The sequence below is a fragment of the Microtus pennsylvanicus genome, chromosome 6, assembly GCF_037038515.1.
Source record: "Microtus pennsylvanicus isolate mMicPen1 chromosome 6, mMicPen1.hap1, whole genome shotgun sequence".
Taxonomy (NCBI): domain Eukaryota; kingdom Metazoa; phylum Chordata; class Mammalia; order Rodentia; family Cricetidae; genus Microtus; species Microtus pennsylvanicus.
The window spans coordinates 46,151,523-46,173,849 of NC_134584.1; the positions used below are offsets into that span (position 1 = coordinate 46,151,523).

The 22,327-nt window shown below is 38.2% G+C and overlaps 1 protein-coding gene across 2 annotated transcripts in view; it reads left to right on the forward strand.

The window, feature by feature from the left end:
• Positions 1-22,327, forward strand: part of Cwc27 (CWC27 spliceosome associated cyclophilin) — a 171,748-nt gene that overhangs the window by 94,466 nt on the left and 54,955 nt on the right. For both annotated transcript variants that reach the window (XM_075976134.1, XM_075976133.1), the window contains exon 11: positions 9,411-9,508. In XM_075976134.1, coding sequence (XP_075832249.1) covers positions 9,411-9,508 — 98 coding nt within the window. The remainder of the gene's footprint in view (positions 1-9,410; positions 9,509-22,327) is intronic.

Genomic DNA, 22,327 nt, shown 5'->3' on the forward strand with positions numbered 1-22,327 from the left:
ACATGCCTTTAATCCCAGCACTCGGGAGGCAGAGGCAGGCGTATCTCTGTGAGTTTGAGACCAGCCTGGTCTACAAGAGCTAGTTAGAGGACAGGCTCCAAAACCACAGAGAAACCCTGTCTCAAAAAACCAAAAAAAAAAAAAAAAAAAAAAAAAAAGGAGAGGGTAGGCAGAATCAGAGAAGCGATGTAGACACCAAAGGAGACAGACACACCAGAACCTTGCTGGTAAACCACGAGCCTTGTGATAAAATATAAAATAATAGAAGTGGGTTAATTTAAGATATAAGAGCGAGCCAATAAGAAGCTTGAGCTAATAAGCCATGCAGTGGTGTAATAATACAGTTTCTGTGTGATTATTTCAGGTCTGGGAAGCCCTGAAATGAATGAGCAGCCTCTTTCTTTTTTTTTTTAATTTATTATTTTTTAATTTATTTATTTATTAAGGATTTCTGCCTCCTCCCCGCAATCGCCTCCCATTTCCCTCCCCCTCCCCCCGATCAAGTCCCCCTCCCTCATCTGCTGAGACAATGGTGATGTTCTATCGGGAACTCACCAAGGCCAGCTGGCCTGGGTCTGAAAAAGCATGGGATAAATCCGGACTAGCTGAGCAGCCTCTTTCTATACTATGACTCTTACAGTCTTCACTCATCCTCTTCTGCTGGGTTCAGCACTCTCTGGAGGTGAAGAACTCAATGGAGATCTCCAATTTAGCCATGAGTTTTCAACCAGGTTTACTGTACCAGGCATGAATTCGAACAGGCCTCAAATTCAACCAGAGAGCAGTTCATTACCCCATAAGATTCATGCCACTATTATACCACTGGCCACAACTTGCCTGGCAGGTTGGTAGACATAGCTGGGCAAAGTCACTGATTTTATTTTTCCCCTAGAAGCCTGCGTAGCCTCTCACAGGACTGTGAAAGCTAGCTGGTTGGGAGGGAGCTTCCATTTCAGCTCCAGCTTGATTTGTCTGCGTCCTACAACCTAAATATGTGGTGCCTTCAGCAGTGGTGTCATCTAGTTCTGGTGCGAAACCAAGAACAGTGGTAGTAACCTGCATTGTTTTAGGGGCTCTCGATTATCTCTCAACAACAACTCATAGGAAGGTATCTCACCTGGCACTGAGATTTTTGCTTAATAATTTATGGCTTCTGAGAGAAGTATTACTTATCCATTCAAGGTATCTCCTTCAAACTCTATCTTTAATAATATTTTAAAGTTAGCTTATAACATAGTTCCTTTTTCATATATATCCTTAGCACTTTACTAATTGAACTCCTCCACAGCCTTCACATGGTTAAAAAAAATGAGTGGTAGAGTAGATCTTAGTATGATATTCAGTATCATTTTTATAATTTCTTTTAAAAATCTTAATCCATAAGTTGCTGCTATAATTTAACATTTGTGAATTGGTTGTGACATTTTGATCATAGACATGATTTTCTTCTGAACACATGGTAGGGTACTTTTTCATGTTAATTCTTATTTCTTTGCACTAAGCTTGCTGTAATAGTATGTTCTGAGTGGAGCCACAACTTGAGTGCTATTTTTTCCATGAAGCCTGGAAATGAAGATTTTAGTGAACAGCAATCGTAAACTAACACTATTTTAAGTTACAGAAATGGCATGAACAAAGGGTACATGTGCCAAAGCTTAAATTTTGCCAAGATACTGATGACTAGTATGTTTTGGCTAAAATTTAGAGTAAGTGTATAGTCTACATGGAAGATAAAGTAGAAAAATGTGTTTTGAAGCTAGCTCAGGAGAGGACTTTAATACTTGAGAAAGAAGTCGGTGCATGGTTAGCAGAGTTCATGGAAATTAACGCACAATTCAGTAGACTTATCTGGAGCTCAGGTGAATAGAATTGTAGAATTTGGCATCTATGTAAAGTTAAACTCAAATAGACAGTCAGGAAAACACTGTAATGAAAAAGGAAGGGTGTAGTATAGTCAGGAACTGTGAGAGTCCAAAGCAGGAACAATATACCTTGCAAGTCAATGGGAGACCAAAATAGGAAAAACACACCTTGCAAGTTAAGAGCTCTGTTTTCAGTTAAGACAGTTGAGAGTGAGTTTATCTTAGTCCTGTGCAGGTTCAGGTTTCTATTGGAGCTCCTGTTGTCTTGTGCTAAGCCCTTGCAAGTTAAGAAATATATTTGTAGTTAAGAATTAAGTTCCTATTCCTTAGATCTGATGTAAACTGCAAAACATGTTTTTCAATGTACACTAAACTTGTGACCCCATTCACATGATGTATATCATTGCCCTTCTTCCTTGTTCCTTCCCTTTCATTGTATTTTTTTTCAGGATTTATTTTTATTTATTTATTTTATTGAGCTCTACATTTTTCTCTGCTCCTCTCCCTTCCTCTCCCCTTCCCTTAAACCCTTTCCCATGGTCCCCATGCTCCCAATTTACTCAGGAGATCTTGTATTTTTCTACTACCCATGTAGATTAGATCTATGTATGTCTCTCTTAGAGTCCTCATTGTTGTCTAGGTTCTCCAGGATTGTGATTTGTGGGCTTTTCTTTGCTTTATTATTAAAAACCACTTATGAGTGAGTACATATGATCATTGTCTTTCTGGTCTGAGTTACCTCAATATGATGCTTTATAGCTCCATCCATTTTCCTGCAAATTTCAAGATGTCATTATTTTTTCTGTTGTATAGTATTCCATTGTGTAAATGTACCACATTTTTCTTATATATTCTTCGGTCAATGGGGCAATTACGTTGTTTCCGGGTTCTGACTATGACAAACAATGCTGCTATAAACATAGTTGAGCACATGTCCTTGTGGTACAACTGAGCATCCTTTGCATATATACTCAAAAGTGATATTTCTGGGTCTTGAGGAAGGTTGTGTCCTAATTTTCTGAGAAATTGCCATACTGATATCCAAAGGGCCTGTACCAGCTTGCATTTCCACCAGCAATGCATGAGTGTTCCCTTTACCCCACAACCTCTCCAGCAAAAGTTGTCATCAGTCAGAAAGCTGAAAGATCTCCCATGCTCTTGGATAGGTATAATTAACATAGTAAAAATGTCAATCTTACCAAAAGCAATCTACAGATTCAATGCAATGCCCATCAATATCCCAGCAAAATTCTTCACAGACCTCGAAAGAACAGTACTCAACTTCATATGGAAAAACACAAAACCCAGGATAGCAAAAACAATCCCGTACAATAAAAGAACTTCTGGAGCCAGGCGATGGTGGCGCACGCCTTTAATCCCAGCACTCGGGAGGTAGAGGCAGGCGGATCTCTGTGAGTTCGAGACCAGCCTGGTCTACAAGAGCTAGTTCCAGGACAGGCTCCAAAGCCACAGAGAAACCCTGTCTCGAAAAACCAAAAAAAAAAAAAAAAAAAAAAAAAAAGAACTTCTGGAGGCATCACGATCCCTGACTTCAAACTCTACTACAGAGCTACAGTACTGAAAACAGCTTGGTATTGGCATAAAAACAGACAGGAGGACCAATGGAAACGAATCGAAGACCCGGATATCATCTTCGAACACCTGATTTTTGACAAAGAAGCAAAATATATAAAAAGGAAAAAATAAAGCATATTTAACAAATGGTGCTGGCATAAGTGGATATCAACATGTAGAAAAATGAAAATAGATCCATATCTATCACCAAGGACAAAACTCAAGTCCAAATAGATCAAAGACCTCAACATAAAGCCAGCCACTCTGAACCTCACAGAAGAGAAAATGGGAAGTACACTTGAACACATTGGCACAGGAGATCACTTTCTAAATCTAACCCCAGTAGCATAGACACTCAAAGAAACATTAATAAGTGGGACTTCCTGAAACCGAAAAGCTTCTGTAAAGCAACAGATATGGTTAACAAGTTAAAACGACAACCTACAGAATGGGAAAAGATCTTCACCAACCCCATATCAGACAGAGGTCTGATCTCCAAAATATACAAAGAACTTAAAAAATTGGTCATGAAAAGAACAAATAACCCAATAAAGAAAATGTAGTACAGACCTAAACAGAGAACTCTCAACAGAGGAATCTAAAATGGCTGAAAGACACTTAAGGAACTGCTCAACATCCTTAGCCATCAGAGAATTGCAAATCAAAACAACTCTGAGATTCCATTTTACACCTGTAAGAGTGACCAAGATTGTATAAGTATTTTGTTTTATTTTTTAAAGAAAGAAATCAAACTATCTTTTTTTCATTTTGCATACCAATCCCGGTTCCCACTCCCTCCCCTCCTCCCATCCCCTTTCCCTTTCTAACAGCATCCAATAGCCAACTCTCTCACCCCTGTGAACACGCTGTCCTCCTATAAAAGACTTTGTAAAGGCCAGCAGTAACTGTGCTCTTAAATCCCGACTTTGGGTGAGACAGCCCGTTGACCAGTCCCAGGTGTGCCCACAAATATAGCTTGCTTTAATTGGAAAGCCATGGATTTGGTCTCTACTTGCAATTTTTAGATTTAATAACTAATGCCAGAAAATGAGCCTGATACCAGGTTCTGGTGACTATCAGAAATAGGAAAGAGACGAATAAATTTTTGTGTTTCTTTTTAAGACAGGGTCTCTTTGAATAGCCCAGGCTAACTTAGAAACTCACTATGTAAAGCAGGCTGCTCTAGAACTCAAACTCACAAAGATTCACCTGCCTCTGCTTCCTGGCTACTAAGATTAAAGATGTACACCACCTTGCCTGGTTCACACCAAGCTTTTCTCTTTTTTCCCAGGGACAGAACTCAGTTGTCAAGTGTGTCCAGCAAGCACCCTTACCTGTTGAGTCAATGAACCTTTTCCTTTCTTTGTTTTTTCTCCTTTCATTTTAGAACTTCCTATACCTTTTTTTCTCTCTACTTTCTGTAGATTTAAGCCTACTGTTTGGGTGCCTCTTCTCCCTGGCTTCACATGGAATATTCCTAACTACTGTTCATGTGCCTCTTCTGCAAAATCATCTCTTACTTAACCTGCAGTAATCTGTGTTTCACTGACTTCCTAAGTGCTTCAGCGATTTCTTTGTTACTTTTTATCATGCACTGTTTTCATTCTTGGTGGACAAAGGTTATGTTCTTTGCAATTCAAGCCCCTCAAAGAGTTTGTGTCGCTCTCCCAGAAAGATCGTGGACTAGAAGTTTGTAGGTTTCTGTTTTAAGTTTCTAGTTGTCTCGGCGTAGAGTGGTATGACTAGAGGCAAGACTTTTATTTCCTCTCCTTAAACTCAGCCTCTGACTTAAACAGAGCCCATATTACAAGATATCAAGTCATGAGTGAGGTAACTGAATTGAAGAGTTAATTGAATTAGGTTCCCATCTCTTCTTGCTTATCTTGATTTCCGAGCCTGTATCACAGTGCTACATAGAAATATTAGAAACTGTTGAATATATTGGTAGTCTCTAGTAAGAGGCAAAATAGTGTAGATTTATTAGATTGAAATAAATAAATATATATATGTATGTATATATATAGTGCAGTACAGAATTGCTTATTGATTAATAGTGTTGTATTCAAACTGTATTAAAATTCAGATGAATGCATAATTAGAAACACACGTATTAGACAAGAATATTATCTTAGACTTAATAATAGCAGAAGCCATTCATAAAGTCACTTTCTCTTATTATTCAAACAGAAATTGGACTTTGAAAAGGCCAGGGACCTTTTTTGAACCCTAAAGCAGGCCCATAATTTTGGCAGTACATACTGACTTCAAGATTATAATTTTTATTTTTGTTTGAGAATATTTAGACATATTTTTGTGCCTGTGGATAGGAGGATTATGTTCTAAAGAATGTAAGATTGGGAATCCCTAAAATTAGCCTGTGATCTAAAGATTAATTGTTAAAGTTGTACTGCATTCCAAGAATATTGATTCCACAAACATTGATAAATGTGATAGTTTACTAGTCTGAAGATTTTTACAACAATGGAAGTCCTCAATCACTTGAACGTTTCAACACAGTAAGCAATGTTTAACAATCTGTATATCTGTGGTTCTGTTTTACTTTGTCTTTTTTGAGTTTTTATTTTTATTTAATTTATGACACATTATTTAAACAGAATATCTAAATCTATGACTATTTAGGGATAGATTATTGCTTTTCACACTTTCACAATTACGAACAAAATTAATTTCCATATATACCAGGAGTGGCACACATTCAAAATAAACAATTACAAAATATTCCTAGATGATAAATAGCTCTAAGCAATAGTGCTATTTGAAATATCTGGCCTACATACTAGGTACTTTTATTGAATCTATATAATGTGTATATTGAGCCATCTGACCTGCTGTTCATCTAGATCGTAGTCCTTGAAATGTGGCAGGCAGATATGCAATATTCCTTAAGAATAAAGTACACATCAGATTGGGAAGACTTCATACATACAAAATATGTAAAAATATCTTGGACAAAATTTAAAATTTTCTTTTTAAATGCTGAAATAAAAATATCTTTTATTAAAGATTTTCTTTTTAATTTTTATAATCTTTAAGTGTTTATATGTTATATCTTACATTTCTTTCATGCAGCATTGTTATACTCTATTTGGAGATGTGTAATAGTTAGAAAGGTAGGACCAAAGTCAAGGCAAAGAAAGCATCCACACTAGATTTGGAAATAAGTGTATAGTAATGATGGTTGATTTGAGATTGAAGTGTCACTACATAGGGGTACACGAGGAAAACTCCAACAATCTTAGGTTAAGAAGAGAAGAAATGAATGAGAGAGAAAGAGAGAGAGAGGGAGAGAGAGAGAGAGAGAGAGAGAGAGAGAGAGAGAGAGAGAGAGAGAGAGAGAGAATATAACCAAGACAAGGAGAATTGGGAAATCTTGACTCCAAAATGCTGAAAAGTTGGATTCGGATGGAATTTCAGACAGGAAGTAGTTAACATCTTCAATGGCAGTGAGACCATCTGGAAAGAGGAGATCTGAACATAGGCCATTGAACTGGATTAGTGAAGAAACAGTTTCAGGAGACCGTAAGAGGGGTAGATTGCAAGAGATTGTGAAGCAGACTGTGTATAAACTGCTCTTTCCGGATGGAGTCCATGTGTAGAGATAATAATCACTTGATTTCAGCAGACTGTAGAGAAATTTGAATTTGTTTGCTCAATGAAAAGATTAGTGAGTAAGAGCACTTGATTGTAAAGGAGGAAAGATAATTTCTATAATAGAAAGCTAAACATTGGATCCCAAACCTGAGTGCATACTGGAGTATCAGGAGCATTCATTACAAGGGCAAATTTCCAGGCAGCATCTCATGGCAAAGGTTCCCCTTTTCTGTAGAGGTTTGTCTCTTAGAACAGGCCCCTGTATGGATAGGGGAGAGCCTGAACCATATTCAGTTTATCCTAGGCAGTTATGTCATATCCACAGGGTCAGATGGTAAGAAAATTAAGAGCTCTGATGAGGACAGTAGTAAAATGACTGTCAGTACAGTATCTAGAATTAATACGATGCTAATGGGATTGCTATAGGTGAACCGTGAAGAAAGCTAAGGAAGTGGCTTGTTGGCTGCAAGCTCAGTAGAAACGAAAGACTGAAAACATTTAAAAGGTAGTGAACTTGGATAAGACAGGGTGGTTTCAGAATTTATGATCTTGAAAGCAAGTAGACCCGGAATGGGGCTGTTTCTGTAGAAGGGTGAAAGAACTGAAACATGCATGCTTTAAGACTTGGCGCTTTGATAAACCTAGTGCTTGTTAGTAAGTACTGCTAGAGGACTCAGGACCACGGGGAAGTTTTATACACAGAGGTGTCCATCCTTTTGACATGGTAACAAAATATGATCATTCATACAAAGTTCATGCTCAAGAGCTGTAAAATTACATTACAAAAATAAATTGCAAAAAAAAACCTCCTAATATTTTTAGTGGCTTTGTGTTAGCTGAATTCATAGCTGCCCTTGGCCCAAGGGGCTATGGGCTGCAGGTTGGATATACCCACAAGACTGGATCACTGTAGAACTATCTAAACATAAGGTAAGGGTGTGGTATCTGCTTAAGCTTCTAGTCTCTGTGAGCATCCTTGATCCATTCTGGCTTTCCTGTAAATAGAGTGAATACTTGTCTTTTAAGGATATAGCTTGCCTGCCTCTAACTAATCACAATTGGCTCTAAGGGTTTGTATTAGTCGTTAAAGATAGATAGATAGATAGATAGATAGATAGATAGATAGATAGATAGATAGATAGATAGATAGATAGATGGATGGATGGATGGATGGATGGATGGATGGATGGATGGATGGATACATATCTGGATATATTCTTATACAGCTTATAGTTTTCAGTGCTAAAAGGCCAAACCTCCTAACAGCTTTGCAAAGACCCCTACCTTAGCTGTGTTACCTGGTTAATATCAGTATTGAAAGCATGTTTAAAAGACAGATTATGTCTTGAAACAGGAAGCCAAAGATAAATTGGAGTGACACAATGCCTTCTAAGGAAAACCCCCTCCAATTAGCCTAAGGACTTCCTACCTCTCCAAGGTTCTTTCCTTACCTCTACCATGACTGAGAACAAACATTCATCCCCATGACCCCTGGGTGATTAATAAACCATAGCAAAACTAGGGTCAATGACATAAATACTTAATAATTTTGGTCAGGAAGTAAATTTGAATTTTCTGCCCTAAAACAGTGTTGCAGAATGACTTATAAATTAGCATTTGCTTTTAACACATGATACATGTAAGCTGTCAGAATATTTTGACCTAGAAGGTTTCACAGAAGAGGAAATTACATATCAACTGTGGCATTAGATGAGTTAAAAAAAAATGGAGTTGGGGAATTACATAAGAACAGGGTCTCACTTTGTAGCCCAGGCTGGCCTGGAACTCACCAAATAGCTTAGACAGTCTTTAAATCTCCGTATTCCTTCTGCTTCAGTCTCCCAAGCACTGAGAAAACTTAAATGACCAAACTATGTCTAGAGAGCTAAGAAATCAAATGAATTTAAAAAAAAATTTTAACTATGAAACTACCATGAAATAATTGCTTAATAAATGCAGTCATCCAAATGCCTGAGACTATAGGGAATATCTCATTCAAACCGCCACTTAACTTCTGAAGTTTAGTAGGTTAGGGTTAGAGGTTAGGGTTAGGGGTTAAGATTAGGGTTAAGGTTAAGAGTTAAGGGTTACGGTTAATGGTTAGGGGTTATGGTTAAGGGTTAGGGGTTAGGGTTATTTGAGAAGGAAACTATTTATAGGTTCTTAGACTATTATTGTGAAAATGACAACTTAGGAAATATCATTTACCTATCCACAGATACGTGTACATGGCAGAAAATTAATTATATTATTGACTATGTTTTTTTAGTTTAGTGCACCTAAAAATAAACAGTTCTTGTTTTACTAGCCCAGTTTTTCTGTCAGCATATTATAAACTTATACATCTTCTTTTCTTCATAGTGAAGAGCTCAGAAAAGAAGCAAGGCAGCTAAAGCGGGAACTCTTAGCAGCGAAACAGAAAAAGGAGACCTCAGCAAAAGCGGAGAAAGGAAATGAAGGTAAGGGCTTTGACAGGTTACATCATCTTTTATTGTGTGTGTGTGTGTGTGTGTGTGTGTGTGTGTGTGTGTGTGTGTGTGTGTGTGTGTGTAAGTCACAGATCACCCTCCGGTGACATTCATGAGGAGCTGACACTTTGTTTTGAGGTAGTAAGCTGCAGCTTGCTGGTTGTCTAAGCAAGCTCCAGAGATCCTCTGTTTCCACCTTCCTGTCGCTTGGTCTGCAGGTGTGGTCCAGCATGCCCAGCGTTTCCTGTGGTTCTGGAGATCCAAACTCAAGAGCCCATGCTTGCACATCAACACTTTAGAAAATTAGCCATTGCCTCCGCCCTTATACTGTCTCTTGATAACCATGTTTATCGCCTCCCTGCCTCCTTGCTTTTCCCCTCTTCCTTCTCTCCTTCCTCCTGCGTCATGATTGGAGGCTTGGGTTTTGTATTTTTTTTCCTACACTTGCCCTGGAAAGCTACCAAATAAAATAAATCTCCACTTAAGGAGATTATTTTTCTGATAAATTAATTTGATGCAAACAGGACCATAATTATTGCTTTTAAGTAAGCTAAATGAGAATTTACAGAGCACTTAAAACCAGATAAGACAGTGTGGCTGAAATACACAACTGGATTAAAAGTGCACAGAAACTCTTCATCCTTTTTGTATTGATTGCACGTACTTAAGACATCTAAGTATTTTGGAACTATGCTAGGACCCATACAAACATTTGTGTGTTAGTGTGAATGACATTAAATACCTATTGGATGCTGTTGTTGTACACACACATGTACACACACAATAAGAGTATTTTAATTTTTAAAAGAAATTTTGAAAAATTATATATTCTCAAAATAAGTAAGAAAATAAGAAAACTCTTAATTTCATTTACTAGCAGGCAAAATATTTAAACCTCTGTTTCCTTATTGTAAATTTAGGGATAAAACACCTTACCCACATTCTGGCTTCGTATTATTGAGAAAACTTTTAATAAAATTACATTGCTGTGTTAAAAATAATAATTTTAAATTTTCAAGAAAAAAACATAGCTGTTCCTGCTTTTATTTTGTATCCTGCCTAAAACATACAAATTGAAAATATGAGTTTTAATACTGTTAGTATTATGAAAAGCCCATAGTCAATATGACCGTTTTAAAACATTATAAAACTCTTTAAACAAACTTCCTTCTTATGTTTGTCAGTCATAGTTTTATAAAGATACTCTGTTTGAAAGTGTGAACATATGTACCTTCTTAAGCGTCCAATGACTTAATGTCCTGGTTTTATGATTGCATCTGGCAAGTCAGATCATAGGCTGGTGGCAGACTCTTCATACATCCTTTAGGATGTAGAGTATGGAAGTTGAATTAAAACACACTTGGGAAGAAACATGAAAGACCAAGAAAGCCTTGCGTCCTAACGCTTGTGCGTTAAAATGCTAGTTTGAGTCTTGCATGAATGGACATCCCCCATTCAAACAGGTATTCTCATAGGTATGGTGTTTCTTGTGGGGTACGGCCATCTTAGGAAACAGATTAGGTTTTAATTAGTATTTCTATGAGTTTTATCTCTATCCAGTTCCTGGACCAGATTCATATTCATAACTGATGACTTTACCCTAGTCATTTTAAATCTGTTCTATCACACTAGGCAAGTTACTTTGAAATCTGACCTCATGCTAGTCTCCCGTTATAGAGAAAAATAAATTTTGCCATCCCTTGAGCCATACAATATTACCAGTTAATAGACATAAGTACACTTAAGAAAAACACATAATTTTGCCACTTCTATTTACTTTTCATTTTTATTACTTCCATGTATGTGTACATGTATGCATATGGGTACAAACATACCACAGAACGTGCATGTTGGTCAGAGGAGAGCTTGCAGGAATAGTTCCTTCTCTTGGTTGATTACAGAATCTGCAGTAGATTCTGAGAGTAAACACCCCAATTTAGGTAAACAAGGAACACAGTGTTTGGCTTAGATACTAGCAATGTCAAAAGAGATTTACTGCAGGACATTCTAGTTTACAGCCTTGGGGTCTTGTAAATCCCACTATAAATCATCCTGGCTTGTGCATGGGATTGCTGTGGGAGGTAATACATTTAAAATAAGATCGATAATTAATTGGTGATAAAGTTGACTTCTTGTGTTGTTGTTTTTTTTTTTGAGTCCTTTAATAAAATAGATAATCCTCATTAAATTATGTCTACATCCTTTCTGGGTTTTCTAAGTTTGCCTTCTTAGAACTAGTGAAAACTGAATGTAGTCACATAGAGGTACAGGTTTGACCCTATCTTTAATCAGCTTTAAGGAGATACGGTGTCAGAGCCTTCTCGACATTCTGAGCAGATGATCCTCACTCTGTGATTCCTGCCAGAAGGGGAACCCGAGCTTATAAATCAAGGAAGAATCTCCAAGCCTCTTAAGGAAACACACCTCCAAGGTGCAGAGAACCTCTTGAAAACACGGGGCCATTTCAAGTTGCTTTTTACTGTCTCTTAGTAATTAATTAATCAGACAGGGCTCCCGGGCTTGACTATGTTGTGACAGTATATAGTATTTAACTACTTCCCATTTATCCAACATATAAAGTTAAACTAGCTCAATCTTGGGGGCTGGAGAAATGATTCAATGTTAAAGCACTGGCAACTCTTCCAAAGGTCCTGAGTTCAATTCCCAGCAACCACATGATGGCTCACAGCCATCTGTAATGAGATCTGGTACCCTCTTCTGGCCTGCAGCAGAACATTGTGTCCGTAATAAATAAATAAATCTAAAAAAAAATCTTGCTTTTTTGAGAAACAAAAGTACACATGGAATCTTTGCTCCCTGCTAACCTAACAACATACATGGTGAGTTCCCATTGAACACACTGGCCCTTTCCCTAGATCTTAACTTTCTCCAGGAACTACTGAGTCACTTCCCCCAACCCCTTAGAGACCAAAGTTCCAGAACTCACTTTCTTCCATAGTCGCCTCCTGATGTAGGTGTTAATTTTAACGTTACTTGAATGAAAGGTGAAGTATATTTGTGTTTGATTCATAGATACCCTTTCAGGCCAGCTGTCATTCCGCTTCTTCTCACTTACAGTTCAAAACCATTTAAAAAGTAACGAAGATGAGGGCAGTTACATCTGACAGGGTGAATGCATGTGCCTTAGTTAGGGTTCTGATGCTGTGATAAAACCCCACGAGCAAATGCAACTTTGAAAGGAAAGGGTTTATGTCATCTTACACTTCCACATCACAGCCATCGTCACTGACATGATGCAGCGTGAGCTGACAGGGCAGGAAACTGGAGCAGAAGCCACAGAAGAACACTGCTTACTGCCTTGCTCCCCGTGATTTGCTCATCCTGCTTCCTTGTGTTGCTTAGAACCACCAGCCCCCTAAGAGGCACCAACCACAGTGAGCTAGGCCTTCCCACATCCATCATTTACCAAGAAAATGTCCCACAGGCTTTCCCATAGGCCAGTCAGGTGGGGGCATTTTCTCAGCTGAAGTTTCCTCTTCTAAAAGAATTCTAGCTTGTGTCAAGTTGACATAACTAGCTAACATAGTATGTGGTGTATATCTCAATTATTTTTTACATAGTAAATTAGCAAAAAGAAAGTCAGAGAAGGGACTACCTTGTGGATCTTTCTAGCTCGCTACTTTGTGTTTGTTTTTGTTTTTAATTCTGTTACTAGAAGCCATACTGCAAATATGTAGTATGCTTCTAGCACATGAGAAGAAGTAATATGTTCAGTAAAACTCTTTAGCAGATGCCAAGATATATGCCAGTGGTTATATAAAGAATTGAGGTAGCAAAGATGAGAGACCCTGTGTGAGTTCATGGTTCTTGGGGACCACCATGTCACATGGCAAATCTCTGGTTGCAAACCTCTTCCTGATATTCCTAGAATGAATGAATGCTTTTCATTTGGATCTTACAAGTTAGGTGGTAGCTTTTTTTAATGAAAAGTCTGGAGAGGAAATGAATTACAAGTATGTAAGTGAACAGAAAAAGAAAGTACATGACAGGAGTAGTGCATCGTAGCGGTAATGCCAGCTTCATAATGAGACCCTGTTTCGGAAAAATAAGTAAATGAATCAAGAGTAAGTAACATATCCTTTAGAAAATACTGGAATTGTGAAAGAGCACAAAGAGAGAAGATCACCCATATAATCCTGTTGACCAGCATAACTGTGGTTAATATGTAGTACATGTTTGCCCAAACTTTGTCTTGATGATAGAAACATACCTAGGCCCTAGTAATGTGATTTTCTTAGATTCTGTAACATGCTTTCTGAAAATCTTTTTTATTGAAACTGACTAACAACTTTTAAGTGATAAGTTTGCTTTAAAAATATTTATTCTCAGTTCTTGTAGCCAACATAAAGCATTGAGCATGGTGTATATAGAAAGCGTATGCATAAGGGGGAAAAAAAACTCCTCGTGACGCTCAGCTCAGGGTGTAAGATATGTGCAGTGTTGACAACCAAGGACTATGTTCTTGAGAACTAAATTGTCTCTATTGCCCACTCAAAAGATAAAAAAGCTTACTTTTATTTATTTATTTATTAAAGATTTCTGTCTCTTCCCCGCCACCGCCTCCCATTTCCCTCCCCCTCCCCCAATCAAGTCCCCCTCCCTCATCAGCCCAAAGATCAATCAGGGTTCCCTGACCTGTGGGAAGTCCAAGGACCGCCCACCTCCATCCAGGTCTAGTAAGGTGAGCATCCAAACTGCCTCGGCTCCCACAAAGCCAGTACGTGCAGTAGGATCAAAAACCCATTGCAACACTATCCTGAGTGAGGTAAGCCAGACCCAAAAAGAGGAACATGGGATGTACTCACTCAGATTTGGTTTCTAACCATAAATAAGGGACATTGAGCCTATAATTTGTGATCCTAGAGAAGCTAAATAAGAAGGAGAACCCCCCAAAAAACATATAGGCATCCTCCTGAATATTAACCTTCATCAGATGATGAAAGGAGACAGAGACAGAGACCCACATTGGAGCACCGGACAGAAATCTCAAGGTCCAGGAGCAGAAGGAGAGAGAGCACGAGCAAGGAACTCAGGACTGCGAAGGGTGCACCCACACACTGAGACAATGGAGATGTTCTATCAGGAACTCACCAAGGCCAGCTGGCCTGGGTCTGAAAAAGCCTGGGATAAAACCGGACTCACTGAACATAGAGGACAATGAGGACTACTGAGATCTCAAAAGCTTACTTTTAATCTCTCCCTAATTGATTTTTCAAATAGCTTCTAATAATACACTAAGGAAACAGTAGAGTTGGGTTAGCTATTTGGATTCTAAATTGAAATAATTATAGTTTTTTTTTCAGTTAAAAAGTAATAGAGATGGTGGGATGTATGTGTGTGTACTTGATTGTTTTGTTTTCATATTTAGATTCTCTCAGGAAGAAATAATATCATTAAGTTTGATTATAAATAGTGTTCCCATTTGGAAATGGAGTTTTTGACTTTTTCAGACTGATGTCAAGATCTTATTTTACATAAGATGTTTTTCTTTTATGCAACGGTTTTGTGAAATTTTTTGCCATGAGTGACAAGTGCACACAGTAGCTCATGAATGCCGAGCACCTTCAACACCCTGTGTGCTCAGTCACATTGGGAGAAGAGTCTCCCCAGCTCCGCGGTGTGACCTGCACCCCTGTTATCTGAGAATGGATGCGGGGCAGCTTGATCTGCACTATGTCAGCTGGCTTTCTTACACGATGCAATATGCTGACAATTTTAAATAGTTCCATTTTCAGAATTCTTCACAAAAACTCCTGGCAGGTGTTGTAATTGCAGCTCTTGTCTCAGTATTATTTTCCTTAAAAATCAGGTAATTACTAAATTGTTTTATTGGTTACCTAAGACCATTTGAAGTGTCAGAATAGACAAAAAGAGTGATGAAGTTCTCAAAACTAATATCCAGATACTAGGAAATCATTTACAAATGACTTTGGTGACACAAGAGCATTGTACACTGTTGTTTGTTTACTGTTTGTAGAGAGTAGCATAGCAGGGTGGAAGCCTACTTCACACTAAGCTGTTGAACACTGCCTTTGTGTGCACTTGTGGAGGCCAGAAGTTGACTTGAGCTGTTCTCTTGCTCTCCACCTCAATAAAAGCTCACAAGTTCAGCCTGTGTCTATCACCTCAGCACTGGGGCCCACTTGGATTTCTGCCTGAGCGCTGGGATCTGAACTTAGGTTACAGCGTCACCTCCCAGCCATAGTGTCTATTCACTTATGTGTCTTATATTTCTTTCAACTGCTTCCAGAAAAGTGAATTCCAACTGTTTTCTGTTAATAAACGGAAGCCCTTCAGTCTGATACAGTGCTTAGTTTTATATGTCAACTTGAACAGGCTACCAATATTCTGGAAGTGCACGTGAAGGCATTGGGGATAGAAGTCACTTGTGAATTAGCCTGAGTAAAGCAGGTCGCCCTCCCAAGTGTTGACCTTCATCCAAACAGTTGAAAGTCTGATAGCTTAATGAGTCTAACCATCCAGAGGGTAAGCAGTTCTCCTGGGTGACTACCTGGAGCTGGGCATGGGTCTTTTCCTGCCTTCAGATTTACACGGAAGCATTGGCTTTTCTTCAGCCTCAATCCTTTGGCTTTCAGTCTGGAACCAAAGTGTGATCAGTACTCCTGGGGTTTGGAGAGGTCTCAGTCCTTTGGACTCTGAATGTAATGCTGTCCTTAGCTGTACAATTTAAAATATTATTATAGCAATGAAAGATAAATGTCTTATATATTTCTGTATTTGCATGTGCACTCATGTGTTCTTGCTATATCAAATTAACAGATAGGTCTTGTTGCTTCATTTTGTCATTTGGGCTCAATAAATTTATTATTACAAATATTGACCAGAATAAAATTAGAAATCTAGACCAGTCTCTTAGAATTAAACAGAGTGTATCTCTAATTTTTCAAGTGTGTGTTAGTTCAAGGCTGGATCTTTTTAACCAAATTATCATTGCATAGACTTACCTACCCCATAATACAGAGATTTTAATGAGGTCGCTTATTTATAGATAATTCCCCAAACCACATTTCTACCTCTGAGTTTGGCTTTACATCTTCACCTCTTTCCAGATGATTGTTCAAAACTAATCATGATCCAGATTAAGTGTATCATATCAGTCTCCCGGGAGCTCTGAAGAGATGGCCTAGCAGTTAAGAACTGTCACAGAAGACCCAGATTCAGTTCCTAGCACTCATGTGGCAGCTTGCATCCATCTGTAACTCCTGTTCCAGAGGATGAATCCACTGCCTCTTGGCTTTTGTTGGCAATGTGCACACATTTTGTACATGCATACATACAGGCAAACTCAGGCATATAAAATAAAAATCAATATTTGAGGGGTGGGTGGAGTTGCATGGAGCCAGGCTTTCAGGAAGATGTGTGTTTACCATAACTGTAATACCAATTTGTATGGTTATTGAAAGGATTAAATCTGAGATGTTAACAAAATCCCTTCATGTGTTCTCATCCTGTCCCCTCTAAAATATTTACATATTCTTCAAGATCTACAATAATGTAGACTAAAGACCCTTTTTTCATTTTTTCACTATACAAATTCATTATTCTCACTAAACCATTGTTGATGAATCCATGACAGAACGCACCGTTTCTTATTTGTGTCAGGTTTCTCTTACAGTTCTATTGACCAAAATATGTTCCACCATTTTTGCCTATGAAATGTTTGTTCTTCATGGCTTACCTCAAACACTTGGCATGAGTATATCTAACATTTATTGCTGATCTAGTAAACCAAATATAGTCATTTCTTAGAAATAATGGATAAAAATTTAATTTCTAATCATAAAAAAATCATTTACATCAGGCTTGCTCTTTTTGTTTCACTCATTAGAAATCTCCATTTGATTTTCCAATCCATGTTTAGTCTTTTCTACAGTCTAATCATTTTTCCAGGATAATTTATAAAACAAACATACTGTTGAAGTGTCTGTCCTCTAGGGCTTACATTCCAGTAGGACACTGAGTGAATATGGACTGTCAGTAAAGAAATAAATACACAGAAAAATGACAGGTCATGGCAATTCTAGCTTTTAGTTATCAGGAAAATAGCTCTCAAAACTTCTGTGTTGTAAGGGAAATTACTGGGTTACAGATTGCTATAAATGGAAAGAAAAAGCAGAACTTACTTCAGATTTACCTTCAAAGAATGCCTTTCTCATTTACTGTCCTAGCTTTTAAGTCTTGGAACTGGACTTAGTCATGTTTTTATATTATGAACTCTTGGTCTCCTTTGGTTTCTCTAAAAACAAGATAAATCCCTGGAAACTATTCCTAAAGAAAGGGATGCCTAGCTATAGAATAGCAGTGTTTATTGAATTTATTCTCATAGGTACATAGATTAGAAATATAGTTCCTTCTATTATTGTTGCTAGTTTATAATAACAATATGAATGTGCGTATATAATCACAAACATATGTTACTAAGTCAGATTGAACAAGAACTGTAATTTTTAAATTCAGCTTTTAGTTGAGATGATATGTGGCTTGTGATTTAATGGAAAAGTTTAATTTTTTTTAGTCCAGTAACAGAAAGATGACAATAGTTTCAGAATGTTTACCTCATTTTGTCATTCTGGCCAGTGTTTACCAAATAAGGACAATCAAAAGGCTCACTTATCACTGCCATCATTGGTGTTCACATAGGTTACATGTATTCTGCGTTATAAAATTCCCACAGCTGAAGAAATTCCAGCAGAGACTGTCATGTTTACAGAGTTCACCATGCACACTGCCTGTTTTCAGAGTCCTTGCATCCCTGATGCAGACCCTGTCCCTCATCTTTACCCCGTGAACATGCTGTCTAGTGTGCTCCCCTTGGTTTGCTCCTGGACCCCAGGGCTTCTGCTCCCCACACAGTTCTCCAGCATGCCCGTTGTCTTCAGATAAGGTGACACTAATTCTTTTCAATAGTAGCCACCACATCCCTTCCCACAGACTTCAGGAACTTTCTCTTGTGTTCTTGTGTGAAAGGCTTTTGTCTCTCACCCCATCATTCCTTCTATTCCCTCACAGATAATTTTCAAACCTCCTTTCTTTTCTGTGCTTTCTCCTAAATCTGATTTCTGCTATCACCTGCTTGTGAAAAGAGTAGTTATAACTCCTTGTTTAAGTCCCCAGATGTGTCCTGAGATCTACATTGTCATTTCTCTGGTGTCCTGAGATAGGTTATAAGAGGCAGTGGCACCCACTGCCACTTGTCAGTCCTCATTTGGACTGTTGGAGAAAACGCCTTTTCAAGAGCTTTGCTTGTTTGTGTTTTGGGAATAAGTGGACACAAACTGAGTACAAACACTTACGGTGCATACCTGCCTCTTCTTGCTCTTGCTAAAGGACACCTAGAAAAGAAGCCAGGAAACTGTAGGTTTGGTTGTTTGTAAGAGAGTGAGGCGTGGAGAAAGTGCCGGGAGGCAGCAGTACCTCCCGGGGTTTATCTTTTGGAGAAGTTTCACTTGGGAAATGTATTCATGGTCTAATTTTTTGGTAAAACATTAAATCGGTAAGCACAAGCAGGAAAAAACTGAAACAGTAAAAGTGAAAATAAGCCTCACTCCTTGAGATGAGTGACATCATACTGTGGAGGGTTAGCAGCAAACTAATTCAAGCCTAATTAGAAGCTACCTTGTATTTTTCAAATTCTCCATTAAACATACTATGATGAAATAGCAAATCAAGATGACTGTAATGGTTTTTATGTCAAAGAAAAATAGTAAAAATGTGTCAGAATATTAAAATTGGTGAATTTGGATACAAAATTATTTTAAGGGTTTTAAAGTTTATTCAAATTAATAGCCATCATTTTTTCTTTCGTTTTCCTTTTTATCATGAAATGTGGTAAACATACGAAAGCATATAGGGACTTTGCATTTTTAGCCAAACTTACCTTAAACTATTTTATGTTTGTTTTGGACTGTAATGTAATTGAGCATAAATATGGTATAATCCACTGCTTATTCTCTAATTTTCCCCCTTCCACAAAATGCACTCCCTATCAGAAGGGAGTATGATTTCTTTGTGTGTGTGTTTTAAACCTTGCAGTGTGTGATCCATGCGGTCATCAGAGGTGATGCTACCACCCTGGGCTGCATCGTGTCATATCAAACCTTGCAGCGTGTGATCCATGCGGTCATCAGAGGTGATGCTGCCACCCTGTGCTGCATCGTGTCATATCAAACCTTGCAGCGTGTGATCCATGCGGTCATCAGAGGTGATGCTGCCACCCTGGGCTGCATCGTGTCATATCAAACCTTGCAGCGTGTGATCCATGCGGTCATCAGAGGTGATGCTGCCACCCTGGGCTGCATCGTGTCATATCAAACCTTGCAGCGTGTGATCCATGCGGTCATAAGAGGTGATGCTGCCACCCTGTGCTGCATCGTGTCATATCGAGCACTTGGTTTCCATTGTGTTGCTTTCCCTTAGCGTTACACCTTCGCCATCTGTCTGCCTTCAGGCTTAGTACACTCCTTCATCGTGCGTGAGTGTGCATGTTTCCTAGTTCCGGCATGTAACATCTCACACATGTCCCCTGGGCAGTAAACAGGAGCTTCTCCAGGATTTGTCTTGGGTGGCTTGTAGAATTATCAGGATTGGGAAATTAGTAACACTGGCCACCAACGTTTTAGCTTCATCTTCTGTTTTTCTAATGGGCTTTGCAGTTGTCTTTGTTTTCCTAGCTGGGATTTAACCCATGAGAATGCCAAATGTCTCTGTGGGAGCCTTTAAGATTCTGTGTCTCAGGTCTCCTCGGACTTTCACCGTGAGTTCTAGTATTCGGTTGTCTGACAAACAGCTCCCCTTCTTTCACTGGGTCAGGTAAACTCCAGGACTCTAGACTGTGGGTCAGCTCTTGGTCGGGGAGCTCAGCTCCGCCCTATGTTCTTTTGGCCTACTCCTGATAGTGTTGTAAGTACTTGGTACTCCTTAACCAGCTATTTGAGTTGGGAATTGCTCTTTGCCTTCCTAAGGACTGAAATCATCTTGTTTTCTAAGGAGCTGTGCTTACCACCATGAAATGATGTTTCTGGTGCTCATGGGATTGCTGCTAGTTTACAGTGCAAGGAGAGGCGCTCATAGTCTTGACTACAGCCCTACTTTGCAGGGCATGCTCTGGTCTCCCTGTTTCTTTTCATTTGATTTCCAGCAGTAAGGATCTTCAGTTCTTTGCTTTCTTTTTTATCATAAGAGAAAAAAGTTACTTTTTCTCTTAGTATCACAGTATAATTATACTTCTCATTTTTATTTTATTACCATATATGTATAAAAACAAAGAAATAAGGGTTCTTATACTTTTAATGAGGTTGGTAATTACATAACTAAATGTTTATGAGGCATATTTGCCTCTCTGCCACACTATCAGGAGTGTGTTTTCCCAATATACCGCTATCACAGACATCTAGATTTGGGCTCCCTTACTCTGATTTTGTGGCTTGGAAATCTGTAGTATGCCATTTCTGAGCCTAGTTTCCTTGCCTGAAAGTAGTAATGTATAAGTAATTTTATTGCAGTCTATTAAATTGTGTGTGTGTGTGTGTATCACCACTAATTACTAATTTGTTAGCATGACAGTCAGAAAATTATAACTGTTATATAAATATCAAAACACTTATTTGCATATGTAGACAAATAATTCATTAATAATTTGTTGGTATGTGGAATATATTGTTTGAGATTAAAGCACTTTTTTTCTTCATTTTTGTTGCAGTTGGTTTTTGTGTGGCATTGAGCATCAGACCCAGGGCTGGTATATGCTAGGCAAGTGCTCTACCATTAATCCACACCCTTATCCTGAAGCACTTTCAAGGATAAGAAATGGTGTATTTTATGCTAGTAAAACTTTGCCATAAGTCCTTTTTAAACAAATGACTGGTGTGAAAACATTTAAGACGCATATATAATATATATTTTATATAATACATCTAAAACATATAAATCCATAAATTAGGATTCATGCTTTGTATAACAAAGGCATGATGAATACATGTGTTATTTGCTGGCAGAATGTGCTTGGTTAGCCTGTTTTTAGCTTCATACTTGCAACACGTAATGAAAACATTGGCTCTCCACAGCCCACCAAATATTTGTTTTGCTGCTACTTACTCATTACTGTAGACTAAATAATTTTTCTTGCCTTCAGCAGTATAAATATGGTTTTAGTCCAGACTTTGGTCACTTCAGGCTTAATTTTACATCTGTTCATGCAATGCCCCATGTGTGTCTCATAATAAAATTGTAAATATTTTATCTTCCATTGAACAATGGATGAGTCATTGGGCTCAGGTATACAGAAATAATTCTAGAAGAAAAGGGTAATGGTGTCTGCTGAAATGAAGTGGGGGGAGGGGAGGCTCCAGGCACAGAATGTAGAACTACACTCTTCTAAAGGGAAAAGCAGATCCTGAAACTCTTCAATGTTTAAAACAGGCTATCATGTATGCCTTTCAGTACAAACTGGTGATAGCTGTGGTAAAATGTTCCATCAGTATGGTGATACTGCTTGTTTAAAAAAAAAAAAAAGAAAGAAAAGGAAGAAAAAGACAGAGGCAAAGGGGAAGGTGTAAAATTAATGAATAAAACAGCTGTCACCCCACATCATGTCTATATATATAAATCTTACTAAGGAAAAAATCCTTTTTATAAAAATTTTGATGTTGTTTTCATTTTAATATTATAAAGGAATTGATGTCAGAAATCCTAACAGAGAAAAGCGTTGGTAATTAACATTTACAGAGTGGCAAGCTGCTTGTCATTATGATATGCCGTGAAGGACAGCAT